Source organism: Pezoporus wallicus, unplaced genomic scaffold (genome assembly GCF_028554395.1).
Source record: "Pezoporus wallicus isolate ANWC-B61680 ecotype Strahan unplaced genomic scaffold, APGP_CSIRO_Pwel_v1 contig_1583, whole genome shotgun sequence".
Classification (NCBI taxonomy): Eukaryota; Metazoa; Chordata; class Aves; order Psittaciformes; family Psittacidae; genus Pezoporus; species Pezoporus wallicus.
Genome location: NW_026637266.1, coordinates 1,676,378 through 1,697,419, shown reverse-complemented (window position 1 = coordinate 1,697,419; position 21,042 = coordinate 1,676,378). Strand labels below are relative to the sequence as shown.

Genomic DNA, 21,042 nt, shown 5'->3' with positions numbered 1-21,042 from the left:
GTGATCTTACTCAAAGTCAAAGCAGTCCCTGCAATTTAAAATCAGTTGACACTAGGCTAACTTTTACAGGCTTTGGGGCAGAGTATATGTATTCTAACCACCTTCAGTCTCACCTGTGTTAGCTTTCCTCTAAAATAAGAGGCAGTGTGATGAGCTGCAATTCTATAGACATCATTTTCTTATTCAACAGTGCTCAGGAAATTCTTCTGCTGCTTCTAGTTTTTATCAAAGTCCTAATGTGGAGAGAATGTCCTGTTCTCCAACAAGCCCTGTGTAAGTGTGTCTTCACTTGAAGGAAATCCTGTGGCTACCACAGGCGAAAATTAAAAGGTGCTCATTGTTTTAAAGATACTACAGAAGGAAATCCACCTTACAGAAGCAATACAAGCCCAGCCCACAAAACTGGGAGAGATGGCAACAGACAAGTGTTAGGGGAAAGAGGATGGCAAATACATTTTCTTCTTCGCATTGTACTAACAACAGTTTTTCTCTTTAAACTTCATTTTCCAAGGTGAAAAACACAACTGTAACAGTCTTTTTTTTTAACCTAAGAAACACTAATTTTGCTCTACAAAACCACTTGGTCTTTATCAGTCTTCCCATCCAAAATCAGGTTGTTGAAATAAGGGATTATATTAAATTATCCTATCAGATCCACATAGACTCAGCTGCTTCTCAATTTCTGTAATACAATAAATATTTCCACCCACTTATCACTCCTGTTAACCTGGATCCAGATAAATAATTGTATTCTCTCTAGTGTGTCCATCACCAGCAAACTTCTTGACCAAAAGACAATTTCAGAATTACTATTACTGGTGATGAGCAAACCAGAAAAAGGGCACAGCCTGATCCCAGGAAAGATTTAATTTCCAGATAAAATCATCCTCGTCCTGTTTGTGAACTGGCTAAATTTAAATATTGGAGAACAATACAAATGGAAGTGCATTTTGCCATTTTTAAAGAAATCTGTTTCACAATACTTTTATTTTACTTCCAAACTTCAAACTTATCTTCAAAAGCCATTTAGAAAAGAAAATTTGCTGTGTTTTGATGAGGCAGAAACACTGAATAATGAAATCTAATGAATAATGAATTGTGAATATTTCAGTTCTGAAAATACCTAATATGTAGAAATCTGTTTGTTGGGTGTTTGGGTTCTTTTTTTCCCTAACAAGAACTGAAATTCCGTGTCTTTATCAAAATTTCTCAAGAAAAAGTTCTTTTATGTTATTTTTGCTTTTCCTCGTTCTAGAAATTGCAAAAGCAATTCTAATAATATCAGAGTAAAAACCAGAAAATATGTTATAACCTTCCTGCTTAATCCACACACCATAGACAGCCTTAGTATATATGCATATACATGCAGATATTATATGTCAGATATAATGTGAAACATAATGTATAGGTCCAAATTAGGATAAACTATTGCAATGGGAAAGACATTTTCCTTACGATACCATCCCTAAAATTATGTCCTTGGATAAAATTCTCGAAGGGTTTTAAAGGTAGAAATGCTTTTGTTACCTTCTGAAAATCTTTTTTCCACACCCTAACTCATCACTTGCTAAGTCGATAGCAGCGCAAATTCACCTTAACCTGGAGCACAAAGATTGGACATAGCTGTCACAAATACCAGTAGTTTATTGCTGAAATTTCCTTTCAACTCAGAGGGCTTGCACAGGTGGAAAAAAAAAAAATCAGTGCAATTCAGGGAGAATAGGATTTTCCAAGTTTTAATAGCTCACAGTGACTTCTCTTTACAGAGAAAGAACTATGGATTTTAAATTCATATGAATGACTGAAGAAGCAGCAGAGTTATAACACTGCTTTTATTATAACTGCCCATTGTATTCCTACAACACTTCTTTCCATCCTCAATAAATTCTACTACTAAAGTTAGCTTCATGGAAGAAGTGAATTCTTTTCCTCATGAAAGGAGAATATAAAGGCAATAATGAGGAATTTAGCTAAGGAACAACAATGTGAGAACAAAAGATAAACGGGGAACTGAATGCTTGGTTTTCCCAAAAGTCTCAATTTCATTGCCTTACAGACAGAATAGTTTTACCATCTTTCTTCAAAAAACAGGAATCTTCATTTTTAAAAAGGTTTTTTACCAGATGAATCTGTCCTGAATTGTATCATTCTGAACTAGTTGGTAGATGGTACATATAAATGAATTGCATAGAATTCATGAGGGAGAGTGTTCATGGTACTGTGATTTCAACAGTTCTCTGATAAAAAATCCTGTTTACTTTTTGCCCAGATTGCACTTCTCCATAAGCAAAACATTAGTATCTTGTGGCTGCACACTTTACAGACAAACTACTTTGCCCTGCATTTGACACAGTTGTTCACCCTTCTCAGTTTGTAAAATCTGGATCCAATTTTCAAATGAAAGGTCACTTTGCTGAACATTTATTTTCCTGTGGAATTACTTTACCAATGTTTGGTGAATAGGCTCTTTTCAACCTTGGGGGTTATTTATTTAGATTTTATTCTCTTCAAAATGTTGGTGGAAAACGTTTGCCTTCTGGAGGGGCACCACATGCTTCTGATCTGTAGACTGACTGACTTCTACTGTCTAAAAAGCAAGTCAGCAAGCAGAAATACAGACAGGAGGTTAAATGACCATTAAGTATCTAAACGAACTGGGAATTACAACCCCAGTTTCAAAAGTTTGTCAGATGAATTAAGTTCCAATCTAATTCAGAGTCCTGGGAACTTAGATTTCTATACACTGAAGAGTTTTCTAAACTGAACGGTGTAATATCACAGAGAAAATGGTAAGCGAGTGTGAAAGCTGAGAAGGATAGAAAGGAATTCAGCAGTAACCTGCCGATTCAAGAGCAAATGCAGGTTCTCAAAGCAAATACTTTTCCTATCAGCATTAAACTGAGATATTCTTCTGCTTGGAATCTCTAGAAATAGTGAATAGAGCAAAATTTTTTCCTTAAATTATTAAAAAGAAAAAAGCAGCATTTTATTAAAAGAATTTTGATGGGAAAATGAAGCAGTCCCAGTGAAGTTTTGCTTTTCCATTCCATGTTTTTCTGTTTCCTGTTAAGCACTAAAAACACTCACAAATTCTGATGTTTCCAGAAATTCTAGAACCAGAATATTTTGTCAAAAAATGGAGTTCCAAAAGTAGAAAACATGTTAGGTATGCATCTTTTGAAAACAAATATTTCCAAGGCAAATTTAGAAAATAATTTTGTTTAAGAATATTGATTTTAACAGTATCATTTTTAACCTGTGTACTAACTATTAAGCTTTATGACATTTAAAACCATTCATTAATTCTCTGAAAATGCTCTAATTCCTGTTGTGTAAATGTTTGGATTGGCCATCTATGTTATCATCTTCCAAACTCTTTGAGTTCCTTAAAATAAAATATATTCGTTTCAGAGAAGAGCATTTTTACATCATGGGGAACTTTAGACAGCATACAATAGCAAGTTTTTGGAACCACTGACATAAAACTTTAGCATAGTTGATGACTGATCTGACCAGACATTATACTTAAAATGACAGGCTTTCCCTCATGGATTAATCAAGTGGTCCGTTTATGCTTTTGAAAGAAATGGTCATCTGCTGAATACAGGTCTTGGTGCAAGTTTCAGTAAACTGAAGTGCATTCATTTTAATTTATACTCACACAACAGTGGACCATCTTGGGAAGGTAATTCCACTCTGTGCCTTTGAACTGTTTGAATGACTCAGTTTAACTTCTGCACCCTTTAATAATAATGATACAATCCTTTGAAGGTAATACAACATGGAAGTTAAAGTATTTCTTTTTGCATATGTTAAAAGTCTGCTGAATTTTAAAAGAAAACTTAGACAGACCTGGTTCTCCTTTGGGAAAAGGAGAGACAAGATTCTGCTCCAAATCCTACTTCTTATTTCAAATAAAAGTTTGATTCTCTTTCAAAAGAAGCGCCTACTTCTTATTTCAAACTCTGTGTCATAAAAACAATTTCTGTATTTTCTCTTTTCAAGCAAAGAGATATCATTGGATAACCAAAAACAATCTCCAAAAACCAAAATCTGTGTTGGTCTCACCAATGCATTCCTATCAGTAACAGCAATGCTATGACATTAAGATGCAAGCAGCAAACCAACGTTTTTATCACCACATCATGCAGACCTGTACTGGCTTCAGTGGCTGACAGTGCATAGGCTAGAAAAGACTTGGTAACTTCTCCAATCATGAGCCCGTCAACAGAGAAGATATATTATTTTTAATTAGCTGTCTATTACCAACTCTTTTTTTCTTGAATGCTTGTGCAGTGCTGATCCATGCACTCTAATTTTATAATTTAACAATTCATTTTTATTTATTGTCTTACAAAGGCATAATACCACTGTCTTGAGAGGAAAACAAGAGGGAAGAATTTGGAGGTTTTAATTAAATTTTGAAAGTGCTGAAATGAGAACAGTCACAGACAATGTAGTGGAGCTGTGACCCAGGCTTTCTCTAGACATCGAGTTAAACAGGATGATTTTCAAAAGTGATAAGCACCCAGCGTCTTCCAGCTATGACCTGTAAGTATTACTGGAAGCTCAATTTGAAAAATCAGACTACTTACATAAACTGCAAAAGGGACTTGACAGCCCCACACCAGTGTGGAAAAAAACAAAATCAGCCAACCAACCAACTAAGCATTTGTGTCCCTACCAAATATTGTATCACATGCCCATTAAAAGCAGTGTGCTCAGATAACCAGTATTCTATATGCACAAAACCAGTGAATGACAAATACACGCCATTAGCTGGGATTGTTTTTTCCTGGCAAAAAAAGGTTTCCCTGTTAAAATCTCTGATTTTAACACTATTTTTACTGGTGTTAAAGGGTACTTCAAAGTAGCAAGGGTACTTCAGAGTAGCAAGGGTACTTCAGAGTAGCAAGTTCCTTTCCACTTTTGCTTTGAAGTGGGTAGACTGAACTTTGAAACATCTATCAAAAATCATGTACTGCATTAGCCATAAATGTGACGAGACTTATCACAACAATTAACTTGTCAGAAGATGTTACGCCTTGCTTTCAAGTACAGTAGAGAGGCAGCAGCTCTGCCAAGCTGTTTACTGAACCTGGGTGGTTGGAATGCCAAAGTAAACAGGTGTGTTAGCCCTGGCTTTTAACTGGTTTGGAGCTTGCTGTTGGAAGAGGCAATCAAAGAAGACTTTTTAATTTTGTTTTTAATACTATTGATATTGATAAGTCAGAACTGGTAACTGGAGACTACAGCCAAAGGGAACACAATATTTTTTAGACGGCAAATTCCCTCTTCTGGCTAATGTGAAGGGAGATTGAATAAAAGCAGAGAAAAGATTCCACCCACCACCACCAGCACTTACAACACAATGACTTCTGATTAGGTTCCCTAAAACCTCTGCTCAAATACAAAGTAAAATATTCTTGGTTTGTTGACTGTAATCCTGATTTGTTCTTTCTCTTCAGTTGTATCTGTTGGTAGATGGAGCCAACCAACCCTATACTTTCCTGGTGTGAGAGTATTTCCCGTTAAAACTGTAGCAATATTGGAAACATTAGACTTTTCAAAGAGCTGTAAGGTTGTGCTAACAGAAGATATGATAAATATAATTTGCACTAGTAAAGCATTCCATTAACGAATGACTGAAATATATAAAGCATCTTTAGAGGAAAATCTCACTTTTGTCTTCCAGGGTTGGATATTTTCACCAGCTTAGGATATACTTCACTAAGAGGCAGGAGGAAGTACTGGCTGCTTCCACCATGAGTTCATAAGGAAGTGACTGTCACTTACTCTGCCGTCGAGTTCAAGTTTGCTAATCTTGCCTATAGTGAGCTCTGCCCTTCAAAGATAACTGTGCATACAGAATGGCTAAGAGGTCTAAGATAAAATAAGGTGAATTCTGAAAGTAAATTTAAATCAGTTCATTGAGATATATAGTGTTTAACATAGAAGCTCTCTACAAAATTACAGGATGCATTTATGAAGTTTCTATAAAGTATGAAGATACTCAGCCTGATGAATAATGATAATCTGGGAGGGAAGAATTTACTCAGGAGCAAAAAAAAAAAAAAAACCTTGAGGAAGCAACAAAGGGAAGCAAAAAGACAACCCAAAACCAAACCCTTCCATTCTGAGTGATGACACGAAAATTTGACACTTTTCTAAAGTATTTACTTCTGTAGCTGACTAAATGGTAGCAAAATTCTTTGAAAAGTCTCCCTGACTTGTGCGTGCTACATACTTTGTAAATCTATCCCCAGTCTTTTGTCTGTTTCTTCATTTTTCCATTTCCTTTTCATTATAAGTCATGTTTTCCACTTGCTGCAGCAATTGCTTTGGAATATTTAACATTTTGTCTAGAAGTCTCTCTGGAAAACAAACCCACACTGAAGTTCACAGGAATATTCACACTGACACTCATGGGCATTAGCTAGGATATGAAATCGCCTACTGTCATAGACCCACAGATTGACTCCAGGAAAAAATATGCCTAATATTTATATATGCACATCCTGAGATTAAAAAAACAACACAAATGCTTACATTGAACCATACATGCTTAAGTTTCCTGATAAACTGAAGTAACAAGTTGGGTTATTTAGGATACTGATAAAATATAAATTGATATTGCACATGTTGATAAAAACTGAAAATTATTTATAAGCTACAAAAGTACATAAAAGTTGCCATAACGTATCAGAGTAAAGTGGTTAGCATCCTGCTACTTGCAAATACTCCAAGGAGTAAGAACATAGGCAAGTACATAAGGATTTCTCCCAGATGCGTTCTTCCAGCTTCAGCCAACAGCAGCTTAGACCCATCTGAAGCTTTAAGTTTTACCACTGCATTTAGTACCTACCACTGCAACCTCTCATCTCTGTGCCTGTTTCATCTCCATTTGAACAGTTCCATATGTCTCCTGCAGCATCATGTGGCAATGAGCTATATAATATGAAAAAGTAGCTCCTCACTGCCTGACAATTTCCCACCATCTTGCTCTTCTTCTAGTGTAAATACTGAGTGATTGCTCTCCACTCACCCTTTCCAAACTCTTCAGTATTTATTTCATATATCTCTGTCCTGTTCTCCCATGGACACCCTTTTCCCAAATTGGGACATCATCTCTTATGCAATTTCTTCTGTGTTAAAGGAATTCCACTGCTCTGATCATCCCTGCCGTCCTCCTTCCCTGTAATCCTGACTGCTTCTATATCCTTTTAACAGTGATTCAGCAACGTGAATTTAGAAGTAGGGTAAAAATGCCCTCTGTTTTGTTCTCAGTTCCTGATGTTCTACTTGCTTTTTTTTATTACTTTTTTTTTACTGCTGCTGCTTCATCATTAACTGACAGCTGAAGTGACTCTAGAAGTTCTCACTGTATGTGCTTAGCTGCCATCACATTATGCCATTCATGATGCCGTGTACATTACATTATGCCATGTACATTGCTTTATACTGTAGAAATGGAATTTTACTCATGGGTTTTATTTCTCAGCTGCTCAGTATACTGACATTTGTGGTCTGTTTAAGTTCTTACTGTTCTGAATACAATTCATTAAAAACTTTTGTGCCTCATTAATCCCTAATTTTCCAGACAATTTACCAGTAAGTTGAACAGCATCAGCCTCTAAAAGATTTGTGTGGAACTTTGCTTGTAGCCTCTCTGCATTGTGAAAGCTGGCTGTTTAGTCCTGCTTACTTTTTCCTGGCTACTGATCATTTATTAGTTATTCTATTTCTTTGATGCCTTTATAATTGAGCTATAGATCCCTTCACACGAGTTCTTGAAGAGCAGTGGTAAATTACTTGCCAGAAATGTTGTTTGATTTTGATTTGTCATTAGCCTGGTAAGAGAGTTCTGTTTTGGAACATTAACCTTAACATTATCTTTACAAATATAATTAAGGCTAAGTATTAAAAGAGTGTTTTGTGAGGTAGGCTGGAAGGAAGAGGGAAGCCTCAGCCTCACACGTGTTATCAGGACAGCAGGGCGTTTGAGGTTTTTTGTTCTGGAAAATATTCAGGTGAAACATACTGTGAAAATAAACTTTAGAAGAAGCAAATGTTCACAAAATGTCTCCTAGTAGCTACTGTTTAAACTAATTTCCTGTTGATTGGGTCATTTAGGACAGAAGAGCATCAAAAGTAAAAGCAGTGTGATATTTTACTAACCACTGGTCAAAGCATACAAGCACAAAGACTTCCAGTGAAGTCAACAGCACCAGGAGCGGCCAAGCTCTCCGTCCTGGTGTAACACGTACATGTTGTACCACTGACACCACATGAACTGTGTTCATGGCTGGTCTTTTCTGCTCATGCTATTTCAGCAGCATGGCTCACTGAAATTCACCCCTGTGCCACTTAAGCAGCCTTTTGAGCCCTTCAGCTGGTAACTGACAGAACTGGTCTGCCCTTCAGTGAACGGGTAAAACTGAAATGTAAAGTGCTACATCACAAAAGTCTGGCATTTAAAAAAAACCTAACCAAAACCAACCCAAAAACATCAACCCCCCCGAACCCCAAACAAAAACCCCCACACAAACTCTACAACATGAGACCCAAATGCTGACCAGTAGCCAGAAGGAGCACTGGAGGTCAAACCAGGGAAAGATAGGAAATAAAATTCAGAAGCTGTCAGTCTGTTGTGCAATCTGTTTTCACAGAATCCGCTAAATCAGTGAATTCCACTGCAGCTTTTGCTCCTACCGCTGCTATAGCCACAGTATCTGTGAAATGACTTAGACACATCTCTGGAGAACAGCATGGGTCCGGTGCTTCCAAAAGGCCAAAGTCAATACATTCATGTGTCAGATACATGTGCCAGGGTAGTCGTCCCAGCTGCACAACACATGATGTGTCAACTGCTTTACATAGGGTGGGTCAGGAAGAGGCTCATTAAAGAGAAATGCTACAGCTCTGCTTGCAACATCTCTGCATCCTTGTCCAGATTTACATCAAAAAAAAATGACACTGCTTCAAGAAAAGGGTTATTCTGGATGGAATTCAAAACCCATACAGAAGGACCAGAGGAACTGTGTACATTAGATACAGATCCATCATCAATTTTTCATGTCATTATTCTACTGTTGAGGGAACTGCACAAATTATTCTAACTTTTCCTGTAATAGTAATTAATTCAAATTATTCTGATGATCAAATTCAGACTTTCTTACATTGCTGATGAAAGACAAGAGAGCTCCTTTTCCCTAAAGCGTGCTTTGCAGTGAGAGAGTCTCAGCTGGATGTTTTCCTCTGAGCTGAATTTCTCTCCTTCATGGAAAAGGCCACAGTCCCACTCCCAAAAGGCATGCAGTACCTATTTCCCAATGAAAACATTCAAGGAGTTAGGTACATAAATACTCTTCAGATTCGTTCTATCTATAAACAGGGCCTAACCTTTGAGATGGCCTCCTGTGCAGAAGCATGCGGCACCTCTTGGATAAGACAAGAAATGACACAGTACGTTCTGCAGAGCAAGGAGCCGAAATGTGGCATTTCTGGGCAGCATGAACTTGCTTCTGTGGCCACATTTTTTTGCTGCATCTGCTGTGAAAGAGTGCTGGAGGGGAGCAAGCTGCATCACTTTCTTTGAACACTGAATTGTGACCACCATTATGCACGTTCCCCTCAGTTCACCTGAAAGTTGTTCCTGAACAAGTGAAGATATCATCACATGGCTGTTACAGTCCATTATGTGTTTTCTCCCATTTTCCCCTTCCTTGACCCTTCCATTAGGACCTTTAGCTGTAAAACAGACTTTAGTCCCACCAAATTCAAGAGTGACAGCTGCACCCCAGACCTGGTACTCATACACCTTTGTATAACATATGCACCAACTTCTACTTATATAAAATCTTTAAAACAGAATTAAGACAATGCTATCCTACTCTTTGTCTGCTTGTTCTAATTGGAGGGGGATTCTGTGGCTAAATCACTGAGACAAGAGCCTGAAAATGTCAAATGGTATCTCAGCTACCCGGGCCTGCCTGTGGTATATGCCTGTTCAGAAGAATGAAAGATTTTCACAGTGCTAATCCTTCTTACACACACAGTCTGCGGCACATTTGCTATTTCTTTTTGGCTTTATTTTTAACAGGGCCTTAAAACATATTTTTCCTTGAAATGACAACATTATTTTCTGCCCTCTTTGTTCGTGGGGCTTTGTGTGCTCATAAACAGTTTAAGAGTTCCCTTCACACCTGTGGTGCACATGTGGGCCTGTAATAAAGAGTCTCTTATCTATCCTTCACTGATAACTTTCAAGAACAGTGTTTAAGAAAAGGCAACATCCTTGCAACTGTAACAAATAAACCCAAACCCTATACCTACAGCAGTGACAGTAAGACCAGTGTGCCTGGAAAGAAGGGAACCTGACTCGTGAAGCTCATCAGAAATCGGCTTTCCAAAGGACTAAGGAGCATCTCCAATTTTACTGCCTGGTATTTAAACCCTCCCTAACCTGAATTCGTGGAAGTGCATCAATAACAGACACTGCATGAATGCACATCATCTGCCTATCAGTCATCTCCATGCATAAAAGCCTTTAAATATTTTATAAATGTTTTTTAATAAAGCCGTCCAAAATCCCTGTCAAGCACAGGGTCAAATATGTGCTTCCCAGCTTGGTAAATCAAGAAAGCAAGCAGGGAAAAGCTAAACATTCAACTTCAACTTTCAAACTTATTCTTCCAACCACCTGATAACCTTCCCCCTTCAGTGCTCCAGACAGTTGTTTGTTCTACACTTGAAGTGAAATACAAAGATAAAATAGCTCCTGCATTTTTAATAATAATAATAATGCTGCATTTTAATTTACTATTTATTTTGGTCTAGCACTGTTGTTTAGATAATAGTTAAACCAAGATTTTCATATTCATATAGACAAACACATAGGCTAAGAAAGCCTAAGTTGCTACCACTAAAATCCTCAGAAAACCTTGTACTATCTAGTACATTTTATATATTTGTGCAATACCAAAACTTAGAACCTCCTAATTCCCATGTATAAAAGATGCATCTTCTTTCCCATTCTAGTCACTTCGCCAGAGAAATGAAGGGACAGAGCCTTTCTTACCCTCGCTACTGGCCCTGAAGTTGGAGCAGAGGGTCTGAGTGGAAGGCAAGCAGACCTGTAACTCCTTTCCAGCTGGCAAACCCTGCTCAAAGACACAAGAAAGCAGCCTGTACCATCCCAACATTTTGCTTCATCCTTCCTTGATGTTTCTGGTCTCCACGTTACTTATTTGGAAAATCATGCCAAAAATGCTTCCCCCGGAGACTTGTTTACACAGCAGGGAGCGGATCAGCACACATTAGACTGCAGTGCCGTGACTTCTCTTTTTCGCTGGCTTGTGCTGGTTGTACTCTGCTCTCACCAATGTCACTCGCTGGGCCCCAACACCAAGGTCTCTGTGGAAGGAAAACCCTAAGTTTGCCTAACCACAGGACATTTTGTGATCAACAAGACTTTCCCAGCCTCTTTCAGCTTAAGCACTGGTACAAAGTCTGAGAGAAATTTCCCTCCACAGAAAAAAACTTAATAATCATCTGGTTAGACAACACCACACATTACATTCTGATGCTTAATAAATTGTCATGAAGCTATAGTACACGCATTCACTTGGTCACTTCTACTTTTAGCAATAAAAAGCAATTGGGACTGAAGTTCAGTTGCAATTTGTTGCAGCTGCTGTGGCAAGGACCCCCTCAGAAAGTAATTTCCAGAGGATTCTTCTTGTTAAAAAGCCATTTCCTTGGCAAGGGGTGAGATGTCTGGAAGATAGCAACAGGGACAAAACCAAGCAGAGGCTTACAAGAATTCCTGAAGAGCAATTTAAAAACGCTGTATTTATTCTAACAATTGCAAAAACATTTTATTCAGCTAAGCACTTTAGCCCCTCCACCAAAATATAAAGTAGACCTTAAAGCCTAATTTTTGTTATGCAGTTTTCCTCACTACCCCTAAGACAATACATGAAGCAGCATCAACCCTCTTGTGGCTCTATGTCATACTGGACAGACCGTTTTCTCCTTTTAAACCCATGCTCTATAACAGAGCTTTGAACAGGGACCATATAAGCCAAAGCACGTTTGCGTTATACTCCGCATGAGCTCTGCAGTAACAAAATTGAGGAAAGCACTCTGGCACGCCAGCAAATTAGCTGAAAGAGCAGGTGGAGTCTTCCTTAGAGCTTCCAGCATTGGGAAGCCCAAAATCTATTTTCAGTAGTGACGTCAGAAAACAACCTAAGCTATTTGAGACGGGATCCAAACATCATTATATACGCTGGACCTAGATTTCTGTGGCTTCTTTTGAGCTGACATGAATACCTGTCATTGGCCATCCAGAGTACTGCGGCTGTACTTCATGAAACACCAGAGTTTTGCTGATGAAAAAAGAACATATAAAATAAACAAAAATGCTACAAGGAGGAAAGTCATATGAAAGAAAAGATTAAACAGAAGATGGTAGCACATCTGTCACTACCTTTATTTTTTTTTTTTCTTGACAGTGTAAATCTTTCTTATACTTCTGAAAATGAATTAAGTTAATGCCAGCTAGATTAGTTAAGCTTAGCATTTTGCATTTCTGTTAGTGGTTTTACATACAGTTCTCTCTCCTGCTTCCAAGACCTTGTTTTACAACAGTGTCCAGTTTTAGGACATTTGCAGGCAGTCAAGAAGGGGTGCACCATTTTCTGTAGGAGCATATAGCAAAAGAAACAATTCCGGAAACTACCCTGCTTTGTGCAAAAGGAAAAATAACGGAGCTTGTCCCCCATCAGACGCATTACTTTCCCCAATGCCTTTATAGTTAAGAATGAGATTCCAAGAATACAAGTTTCCTGCTGCAACATAAACATATTCTCTTTGCAATTCCTTTTAAGAGAGCTCCACTTTGTGCATTTCAGACTTGCAGAGAAGAAATAACACTGACAGCAAATCACTGCTTCACTCAATGCAAGCTGCCAAAACGCGTAGAACTGAACCCTGTCCTCTCATTCACTGGACCGATAAATATGCTTTTAAAAGCATGCACAGCCTGGTTCACACTTACATGATGCACAGAGAATGAGGCAGAGGGCTTGCAGAATGAAGCAACACCTCATTCCCGAGCATGTGCAGAACAGTCCACCTTCACATACTGCTAAAAATGCTAAGCCAGTGCCATTTGCACTACATATGTGCAACATGCATGTCTCCAAGATTCATTACTGCGCATTCGAAAATTCAATCATATCAAAGCTTAGCTTCAAGAAAGTCCCAAGGGGCTGAACTGTGTGCTTATGTGCTTTGAGGGGGAAAAAACAACAACTCTTACATTTTTATTAGTTTTTGTAGCATTGCTCCAGTTTTTCCTTTAGCTGCTAAATGAGTGAACTCCGTGCTCCTACTGTGTGTTTATATCCATTCATTTTCATAACTCAATTTCTGTTTGTGTGAACACAAATATATAAATCATAGATGGATTTAAGGCAGACCCCATTAAAGCTGTAAGTACAATGAATGAATCTCATTATTTTATTTGAAAACTGCTGTGCTTTGGTCATTTTGTATGGCCATGTGTATCCTTTTATGCCATCTAACACTACTTTCTGTAGCTTATTCTAGAGCAAAGGTTTCTGCAATGACCTTAGAAGTATCACAAATTCACCTATTTTCACATTTCATTGTAATGTGAAAACTGCTTTGTGTTCATGAAATTTTCCATTCAAATAAATCTGTCTTTCAATCACAAAGAGAAAAATTATACTGAAAAAAAGTGACTGTTTGGGAATGCACATGAGCATTGCACATCTTATACCCTGATTAAAAAAGAAGAGGTGAATGTTTGTGTTCTCTAATGAAAATAAAGACTTTTGCAGGTAAAAATGATTTTTAATAAAGTTACAAAACAAACCTTCTGATCTTGGCTTTCGTATGGGCCTTTCACATTGGTGGATATGAAGCTCATAGAAGCTGTTTTCAACCTAAAGGTACCTGAAATACAGCCTAGAACACAGCACTGAAAGACAAGGTTTTCCAAAGGATCACCCTCAATTCCCCGAAAAGACAAAAAAAAACCCAAACAAAAACAAAAAACAAAACAAACAAAAAAAAAAACGCTTGGAGTTTTACTGATGCAGAAAAAGCAGAGAGGCATCTTCTGGTTTTCTTCCCTATTTCTGTAGTGTCATACAAACTTCAGCTCCTCAAATCTATCATAAATGCATAACGACTGCAGTGCCGACATCAACAAGAACCTCCCCAGCACCATAACAGGACATGGTGACAAGCCACATGCTAACGATGAGCCAAGTGGGAGCTGCAGTCTGGGTCCAAGTCTGACTCGTTGCACCCTGGCTCTTGTCAGCCACAACCAGTGTGTACATGAGGGGGCAGCATGAGCTTGGCAGGGTCTTTAGCAAGTCCAAGAAGGAAAGGAAGGTCTCTGCTTTGAAGGTGTTCTCCAAATTAATATTTCTACATAAAACTTGTTTGAATGCACTTTAAAAAATTCTCAGCTACACAAAACCTGAGGAGGAAAGCAATGTTCAAAAAACAAACAGGAGCAGGAGCTTCATGAAACTCCTCCTCTGCAGAGTTAAATCCCTTCTAAACAACATTTGCAGGGCGAGGCATTTGTAAGTACAACTGTAAAAGAACCAGAGGCTCAACTGACAAACCATGAGATATGAAGTGCTTGCAAGATACATCCGGTGTTGAGATAATTAAAATCAAAATTAAACTTGTGCTATATTTGCATCTGCAAAACATCAGTTAATCAAACATAATGAGTTAATCAGACTCATTTTTTTCTGAGGGCAAAATATAATCATGCTTCATCATCTTTTGTGTTGTCCTTGGACTCTGACAGACTTTTCAGGCAGAAACAAACTCTTTGTAAGTATTTGCACACCAAATAGCTCATCAAAGTCCTGGAAGATGTCTAGTCATTGTTGCAACATTAATAGGAAATAGTTGCATTAAAACCACTTTATAGGAGCTTTTTCTCTATATTAAGAAGTCAAATAACAATAACAAATTGAAGGGGACACCAAGGATGACCCAGGAAGAAGATAATACTCTGCATCCCATTTTTGCAATCAAGAGACAAGCCACTCAGCTATTTAGCAAAACTGCTGCCAGTAAACCAGTATGCCTCCCAGATTCCTAAGAGCAAACAGCAAGAGCAAAGAATACATTCTCTGGTGACCTCTGCAGATTTAGCAATTCTGTATTTATTTCTTTAAAAAAAAAAAAAAAACAAAAAACAACCAAAAAAACACAAAAAAAACCCCACAGCTGTTGCTGGATGTAATTTCTAGGTATTGTAATTAATTTATTTTTAATCCCATGTAGAAATAATTTACGCTGTCTTGTTTGCTAGCTATTCAAGATATTGTGGTTACATTTTTGGTGTCTTTGGTACATTTTATTGTAACATTCTCAGGGTACTGCAGTCAATTACTACATCTCACGCTGTTTTACTTGCTACAAAGCATCATCCAAGCATTCTCTAGCAAGTCCTTGTGGGTAGCTGTGTCCTGTTCAAGAAACACATGCATGTTCGTGCATCGATACATATGAGATCAGTGTCAATGTAGCCATTTGGATTAATGCCTTTTTGGTTTGGTTTCTGTGGTCTCAAGCCTCTTAGTTCAAGCTGTGATACAGTTTAAAATAAAATAAAAATTAAAATACTTTATTAAACCGAGTATATTTGGAATACAAAGGCTGATCTAATATCTGCCTATTGTGCCTCTGCAGTGTTGAAACTTGTCCCAGCTTTTCACTCCTTTCTCTCTTTTCCAGACCCCATTATCTCTCATTCAGCCCCAAAGTTGTGCCAGCCCCATCTCTTGGCCATCCCAGTTCCCTTCATTGCTGCTGCTCCTGTCTGTGTGGAAAGTGGGAGGGACAGTCGCAGTGGGAAGCACAAACCCAACCAGCTACGCAGCAGCAAAGACGAGCTGAAACAATGGCTTGTGGCCAGGACTTGGGAAGGGCAAAAGATAATAGCACCCATAGATTAAAGAAGGAAAATGGCTGGAAATACAGTTTGGTAGGTCTCAGCCTACTAGATCATTACAGGTGGTTGAGTATGAAGGAGTGCAAACACCAGCACTGATGGAGGGGACTGTATCCCAGAGGCAAGAAGTGATAAAGACGGTGAAGTGAAATAGTGAGGTTATAGAGCCATCATCCAGGAATCTCTGGAAAGGCTATGCCTTTCTATTAGAGCTACAATATGTGGGATTTTCCCTTTCGAGCTGCATCTCTATAGTTGAGCGAGAGTGTTCACATGGAGAGCTTGCCCTAACACAGTGGAAGGTATAGCTAACACGCAGAAAAGTTAATCCACCATCATGGCTAACGTGGCCTTTTTCATTTATGACTCTATTCACTATATCATATTTATTTAGGGAGATGACACATCCAGAACAATTTCCCAGAGAAGCTACAATACAGAAGTTTTAGCTGTTCCTAGAAACAGCTCTCTAAATGGAGTTTTGAAAGGAAATTAGTGCCAGACAATATACAGTACTGACCACCCTAAAAAATAACCTTGTCTAACATGCTCTGTATTCTGAGCAAATTTTTCCCTTGTGCAAATGCTGTAGATACTTTCCGATTCTTTGTGAAATTCAGAAAACATTAACAGTTTGCATAAAGGGGAAAACAGGAGAGACAGCACAGAGCAGTGAAGACAGTGAAATCTCACCGATTTAGCACGTCAGTGCTTCTCATTCTCTGCTGATCCAAGGCAGTAAAGGGAATAAGAATAGAAAATAAATAATATTCCTCAGAAAGACATAAAACGTAAGTCTTACTAAAATCCTCATTTGCCCTGCCAGTCCTTCCAGCAAGTTATATCAGCTTGCTTTGCTCATGTGAGTATTTTCATTAATTTGAACTGGAACTTTGCCTGACAAAGGAGCGCTGGATCTTCCCTTTCTGGGCAGAAGCACTGTAACTACCAGCTGAAAGACATCAACACTCTAGATAAGCCATGAACTATTGTATCTGTTGATTTATTGCTGATTAAAGACTCCCAAGTTGCTCCGAGTCCAGAGAATTAACATAATTGAAAAACAAATAGGTTGCTGGCTGATGGGCTTTTCATCAGTTTTGGTGAGAGTCCTCCAATTTCCACTATGTGTATCCACAGAGGGTTGAATGCACAGCTCAGAGCTGTCACAGCAGCAAAATTCTATCAATTTTCCTTTAAGTTGCATGTCCGTGTCCTTACTAAAGCTATTTCCTAATCGTAAACAGGACACTCGACTCACTATTTAATGTTACCAAGACATAAAATGTAGCCCTACTTTTGACACCTTATAAATTCTACTCATGCAACAGATTATTTATGAAAGAAAAGCACAGGCCTGTTCTTTTAGCAAACGGTTTGCAATACTTCAGTACAAAATCCCATAATCTAAACAAATCAAGTACTAAGCTAATAAGAAGGTACCTAAAAAAAATTATGAAAATATCATGTCTTAACTGGTTGAGATGCGTGACACCGGTGCTAAAAAATGCAGTGGCTTACCAACCCTGCAACTGGAAGTATCACCATGATATTGCATTATCACAAAAGCTACTTTTTTTTTCAATTATTTTTCTCTTTTCTCTCTCATCTCTCTTCTGTTTTCTTCCCTTTTCTCCCTTCCCTTCCATCCCATCCCTTCACTTCTGTTGCCTTTTCTTCTTCGTATTGCAAGTCATTGTTAATTTTGTTGCTTCAGGCAGATGGCCAAAAGTAGCATCTACAATTACTGGTAGCAAATCTGAACTATTTTCATGGACTACATCTGTGCAGGAGCCGGGGATAGAGTCTCAGGGAGAGGGTGAAATCAGCACCAACAGCCCTTAACTGGAGGTCAGGCTTTGCTCCCTGGGAGCCAAAATCACTGATTCTCCCGGGGTCTTTGCTTGTGCTACAAACAAGACACCTTAACATGCATGCCATCTCTTCTACCACTACAGATACTTACAGCGTTATCTCTGATTTGAAGTTTACTTTGTGAGTTCTTGCCAGTAACTGCAAGTCCTCAGCAAACTATCCAGGTTGGCAAGTAAGGAGCAAATCCTGCAAAAGCAACTGGTGGACAGTGCAACTGTTTCCCAGGAACTGGGTGACTTATAATCAATCATTCTCAACTTGTGTTGAATATACATTGAAGTGCTAAGGGTGTTGTACAAAGTGAAAGGTAGCAAGATTTTCCAAAGGACAAAAATTATAGATCATGTTTGAGTCTGTACAGTGCAGCCCCACAAGTACCCACATGAAAACTGATAAGACTGAAACAACACTCAGCTGGAAAATGAGTCCTATATATTGGCTTGTTATGAATATACAGAAAACAAAAGAAAGCACACGGAGAACATATAAGAAAGCATATCATGCTCCTGTATTTCCTCAAGGTGATTTAACATAGTAATTATTACAATGTGCACTAGGAAAGAGCACAGTACTTTAGTAATATGAAACTTCTACACAGCATCTGCTACCAGACTTCACTCAAGAGGTAAGGAGAGGTGACTAAATTCTAAGTAAATTATAAAACAATTGAGTGGTTAGGGAAAGAAAGCTTGGAGGAGTTTAAAACCAAGTATCTCACGTGCAAAAACCTAAACTGCCACCACTGTTATTACGCCTGCACAAAAAAACAGATGAGAACATTCAATTATTAGGAAGCTGATGTGAAACACTTTCAGTGGATTTCTTGAACTTGCAGCTTTTTCGCTGTTTTAAGAAATATGCAGGCAATATACAGATCCTTCAGGCACTGAGTATTTTGCCTTTTTAGTGCTGAATGTTGGCAGCTCCCTTGCTGCTACACTGTTTGTTGCTTATGAAAAGCAGCTATATTTAGAGGTACTGGTAATACCAAGCAGTATAAAAAAAAAATCTATGTTTTCTGAAGAAACCTACCTCCGTCAACACTACAATGTGCAACATTCCTACCATCCCCATTAGACCTGACAGGGTAGTAGAAGACTGATGGCTTAAAATACTGCTTTGTATGTTACCACTGAGGTAGCTGAATGAAGATAATTTATTACCAGACTTCCAAGATTCCAAGCAGGATAGAGAAGAAAGAAGAGTGCATAAGTAAGCCAGGGTCTTTTTTTTTCATAAAGTTTTTCTTCCTTACACACTTTGTATTCGGGGCTATTACTGCCTACTTATCTCAGCTGGACATAACCAAACAAAACTTCCACAACCACTGGAGCGCATACTGGACAAGTAACCTAGAATTTATTTACTGTCATATTAAGCAAATGAATGTGACATAAACTATTCCACTGGGACGGCATCTTTTTTTACTCCCATCATGAAGAAAGGTAACAGAGATCAACTTGCCACGTGCGATTTTTAAAACCAAGTTTGTTTCACCGCTGTAAACACAGTTGTCACTTCATGCTCAAATACTCCCCAACTATTCAAATTCGATTAATTTAGTGTCTGAGAGTTTCTTCCTTTACTTCTAGCAATGCTTTGGAGAAGTCAAACAAAGAATTGCTGAAGATGGTAATTTTTTTTAGACTACTCTTTCTTCCATCAATTATGAACCCTATAGAGAAGATGGAAAGGTTTAAAACCTTCCAACTCCCACTTGCACAGTTCGTAACACCAACTGTGAGATGTTATTGTCCCAGACAATCCTGAATGAAGTTAATTAATTGATTTAACACAGGGAAGCTTTAAAAACAATGTGAGGGAAGACTGGAAATTATTTGCATATAGTATGCAGACAGACAGACACTCGAGCTATGAAGAGATGTCCTACCTCTCCTTGCCGGTGATAGTGCTTGGGAGGTTTTCCCATCTGCTCTAGGATTTTGCCCTTCTTACTGCTAGCAAGTATCAGTCCCTGGTGGATGCCTGTAGATCTGTTGGTTGTCTGAGTTGGAGCCTCCCCCATCAGGGTGGACTTGATGGAGTTCACCTTGGAGCTGGAGCTGTCTAGCTGGGAGCTCTCCACGATCAGGACCGCGGCTAGTAAGAGGAGACAGCAGGAGCACTTATTCCACATCAGCACGATCATCTCCCCTCCCCCCAAAAGGATTATCTTTTCTTTTTTTTTCTCTTTTTTTAAGGCAAAGAAAGCAAAAGAGAGAAGAAAAAAAAGTTTTTTAAAATATCTCCCAAAGTTGTTAACAAAGCAATGGATTTCAATGCCACACACTCAAGGAAATGCTGCTCTGAGAGACACAGGAGAAAAATAATTAAAAAAAAGAATTCCCTAGAAGAGAAAAAAAAAAAAAAAACAAAACACACAAAAAACCACAAAAACAGAACTGTCAAGTCTATAGTCACTGAGCAACTCTGATCTGTGAAGTGATGCTTTTTCCTCCAGGTCCTCGAGAAGTCCAGGCAGTTCTTTAGGAACTGAGAGCAATAAGCCAGGAGGCAACTGCACCCAGGGCAGCTCCCCACCAGTGCAGTCACCAGCACGTTTGCTTGAGCTTCAGAGGAAGAGTGAGCGAGTTACTTCCCCCCACTCCTCCTCTCTTGCTGCACAAGCCAGCAGAGAGGAAACTCAAACCAGATCCAATCCAAGCAGCACCGGCAAAAGCTGGGCTTAGTTTTCTTTCACTCTCTCTCCCCCCTCTTTACTTTTTATTCCCCTCCTCCTTTTTTCTGTCTTTTGCCTCAGCCTCCGGAGCCAGCAGGAGTGAAAGCGCCCGATCTCCTCCTCCTCCTTCTCCTCCTCCTCCAGCCCGGCCGGTGCGGTGAGAGGGGTTCAGGGCACCGTGCGGAGCGGCTGGGGCAAAGGAGCAGACCGTCGCGCTGCTCACCCTCGGCTGGGTGCTCCGGCAGCCTCTCGCTGCCCCCTTGTTGTTACAGCTGCGAGCAGCGGGTGCTCCTTCCCCACCCCGAGGGGGGACACGCCGCACAACCACTGTCACCCCCGCCGTGTCCGTGTGTCTCCGTAGTGCCCTCCTCTCCCGATGCCGCTGTCCCCCAAGCCTGGCGGGTCCCCCTCTCTCCGGACAGGGTGTGCCCGGGTCCCGCGGCCGCGGACATGCGTGTCGCTCTGTGGG

At 39.2% G+C, this 21,042-nt stretch overlaps 1 protein-coding gene across 1 annotated transcript in view; it reads right to left on the bottom strand.

The window, feature by feature from the left end:
- DKK2 (dickkopf WNT signaling pathway inhibitor 2) overlaps nucleotides 1-20,825 on the bottom strand; it is a 42,887-nt gene extending 22,062 nt beyond the window's left edge. The window contains exon 1 of the mRNA XM_057404581.1: nucleotides 19,785-20,825. Coding sequence (XP_057260564.1) covers nucleotides 19,785-20,042 — 258 coding nt within the window. The 5' untranslated portion in view covers nucleotides 20,043-20,825. The remainder of the gene's footprint in view (nucleotides 1-19,784) is intronic.
- Nucleotides 20,826-21,042: the final 217 nt, after the last annotated feature.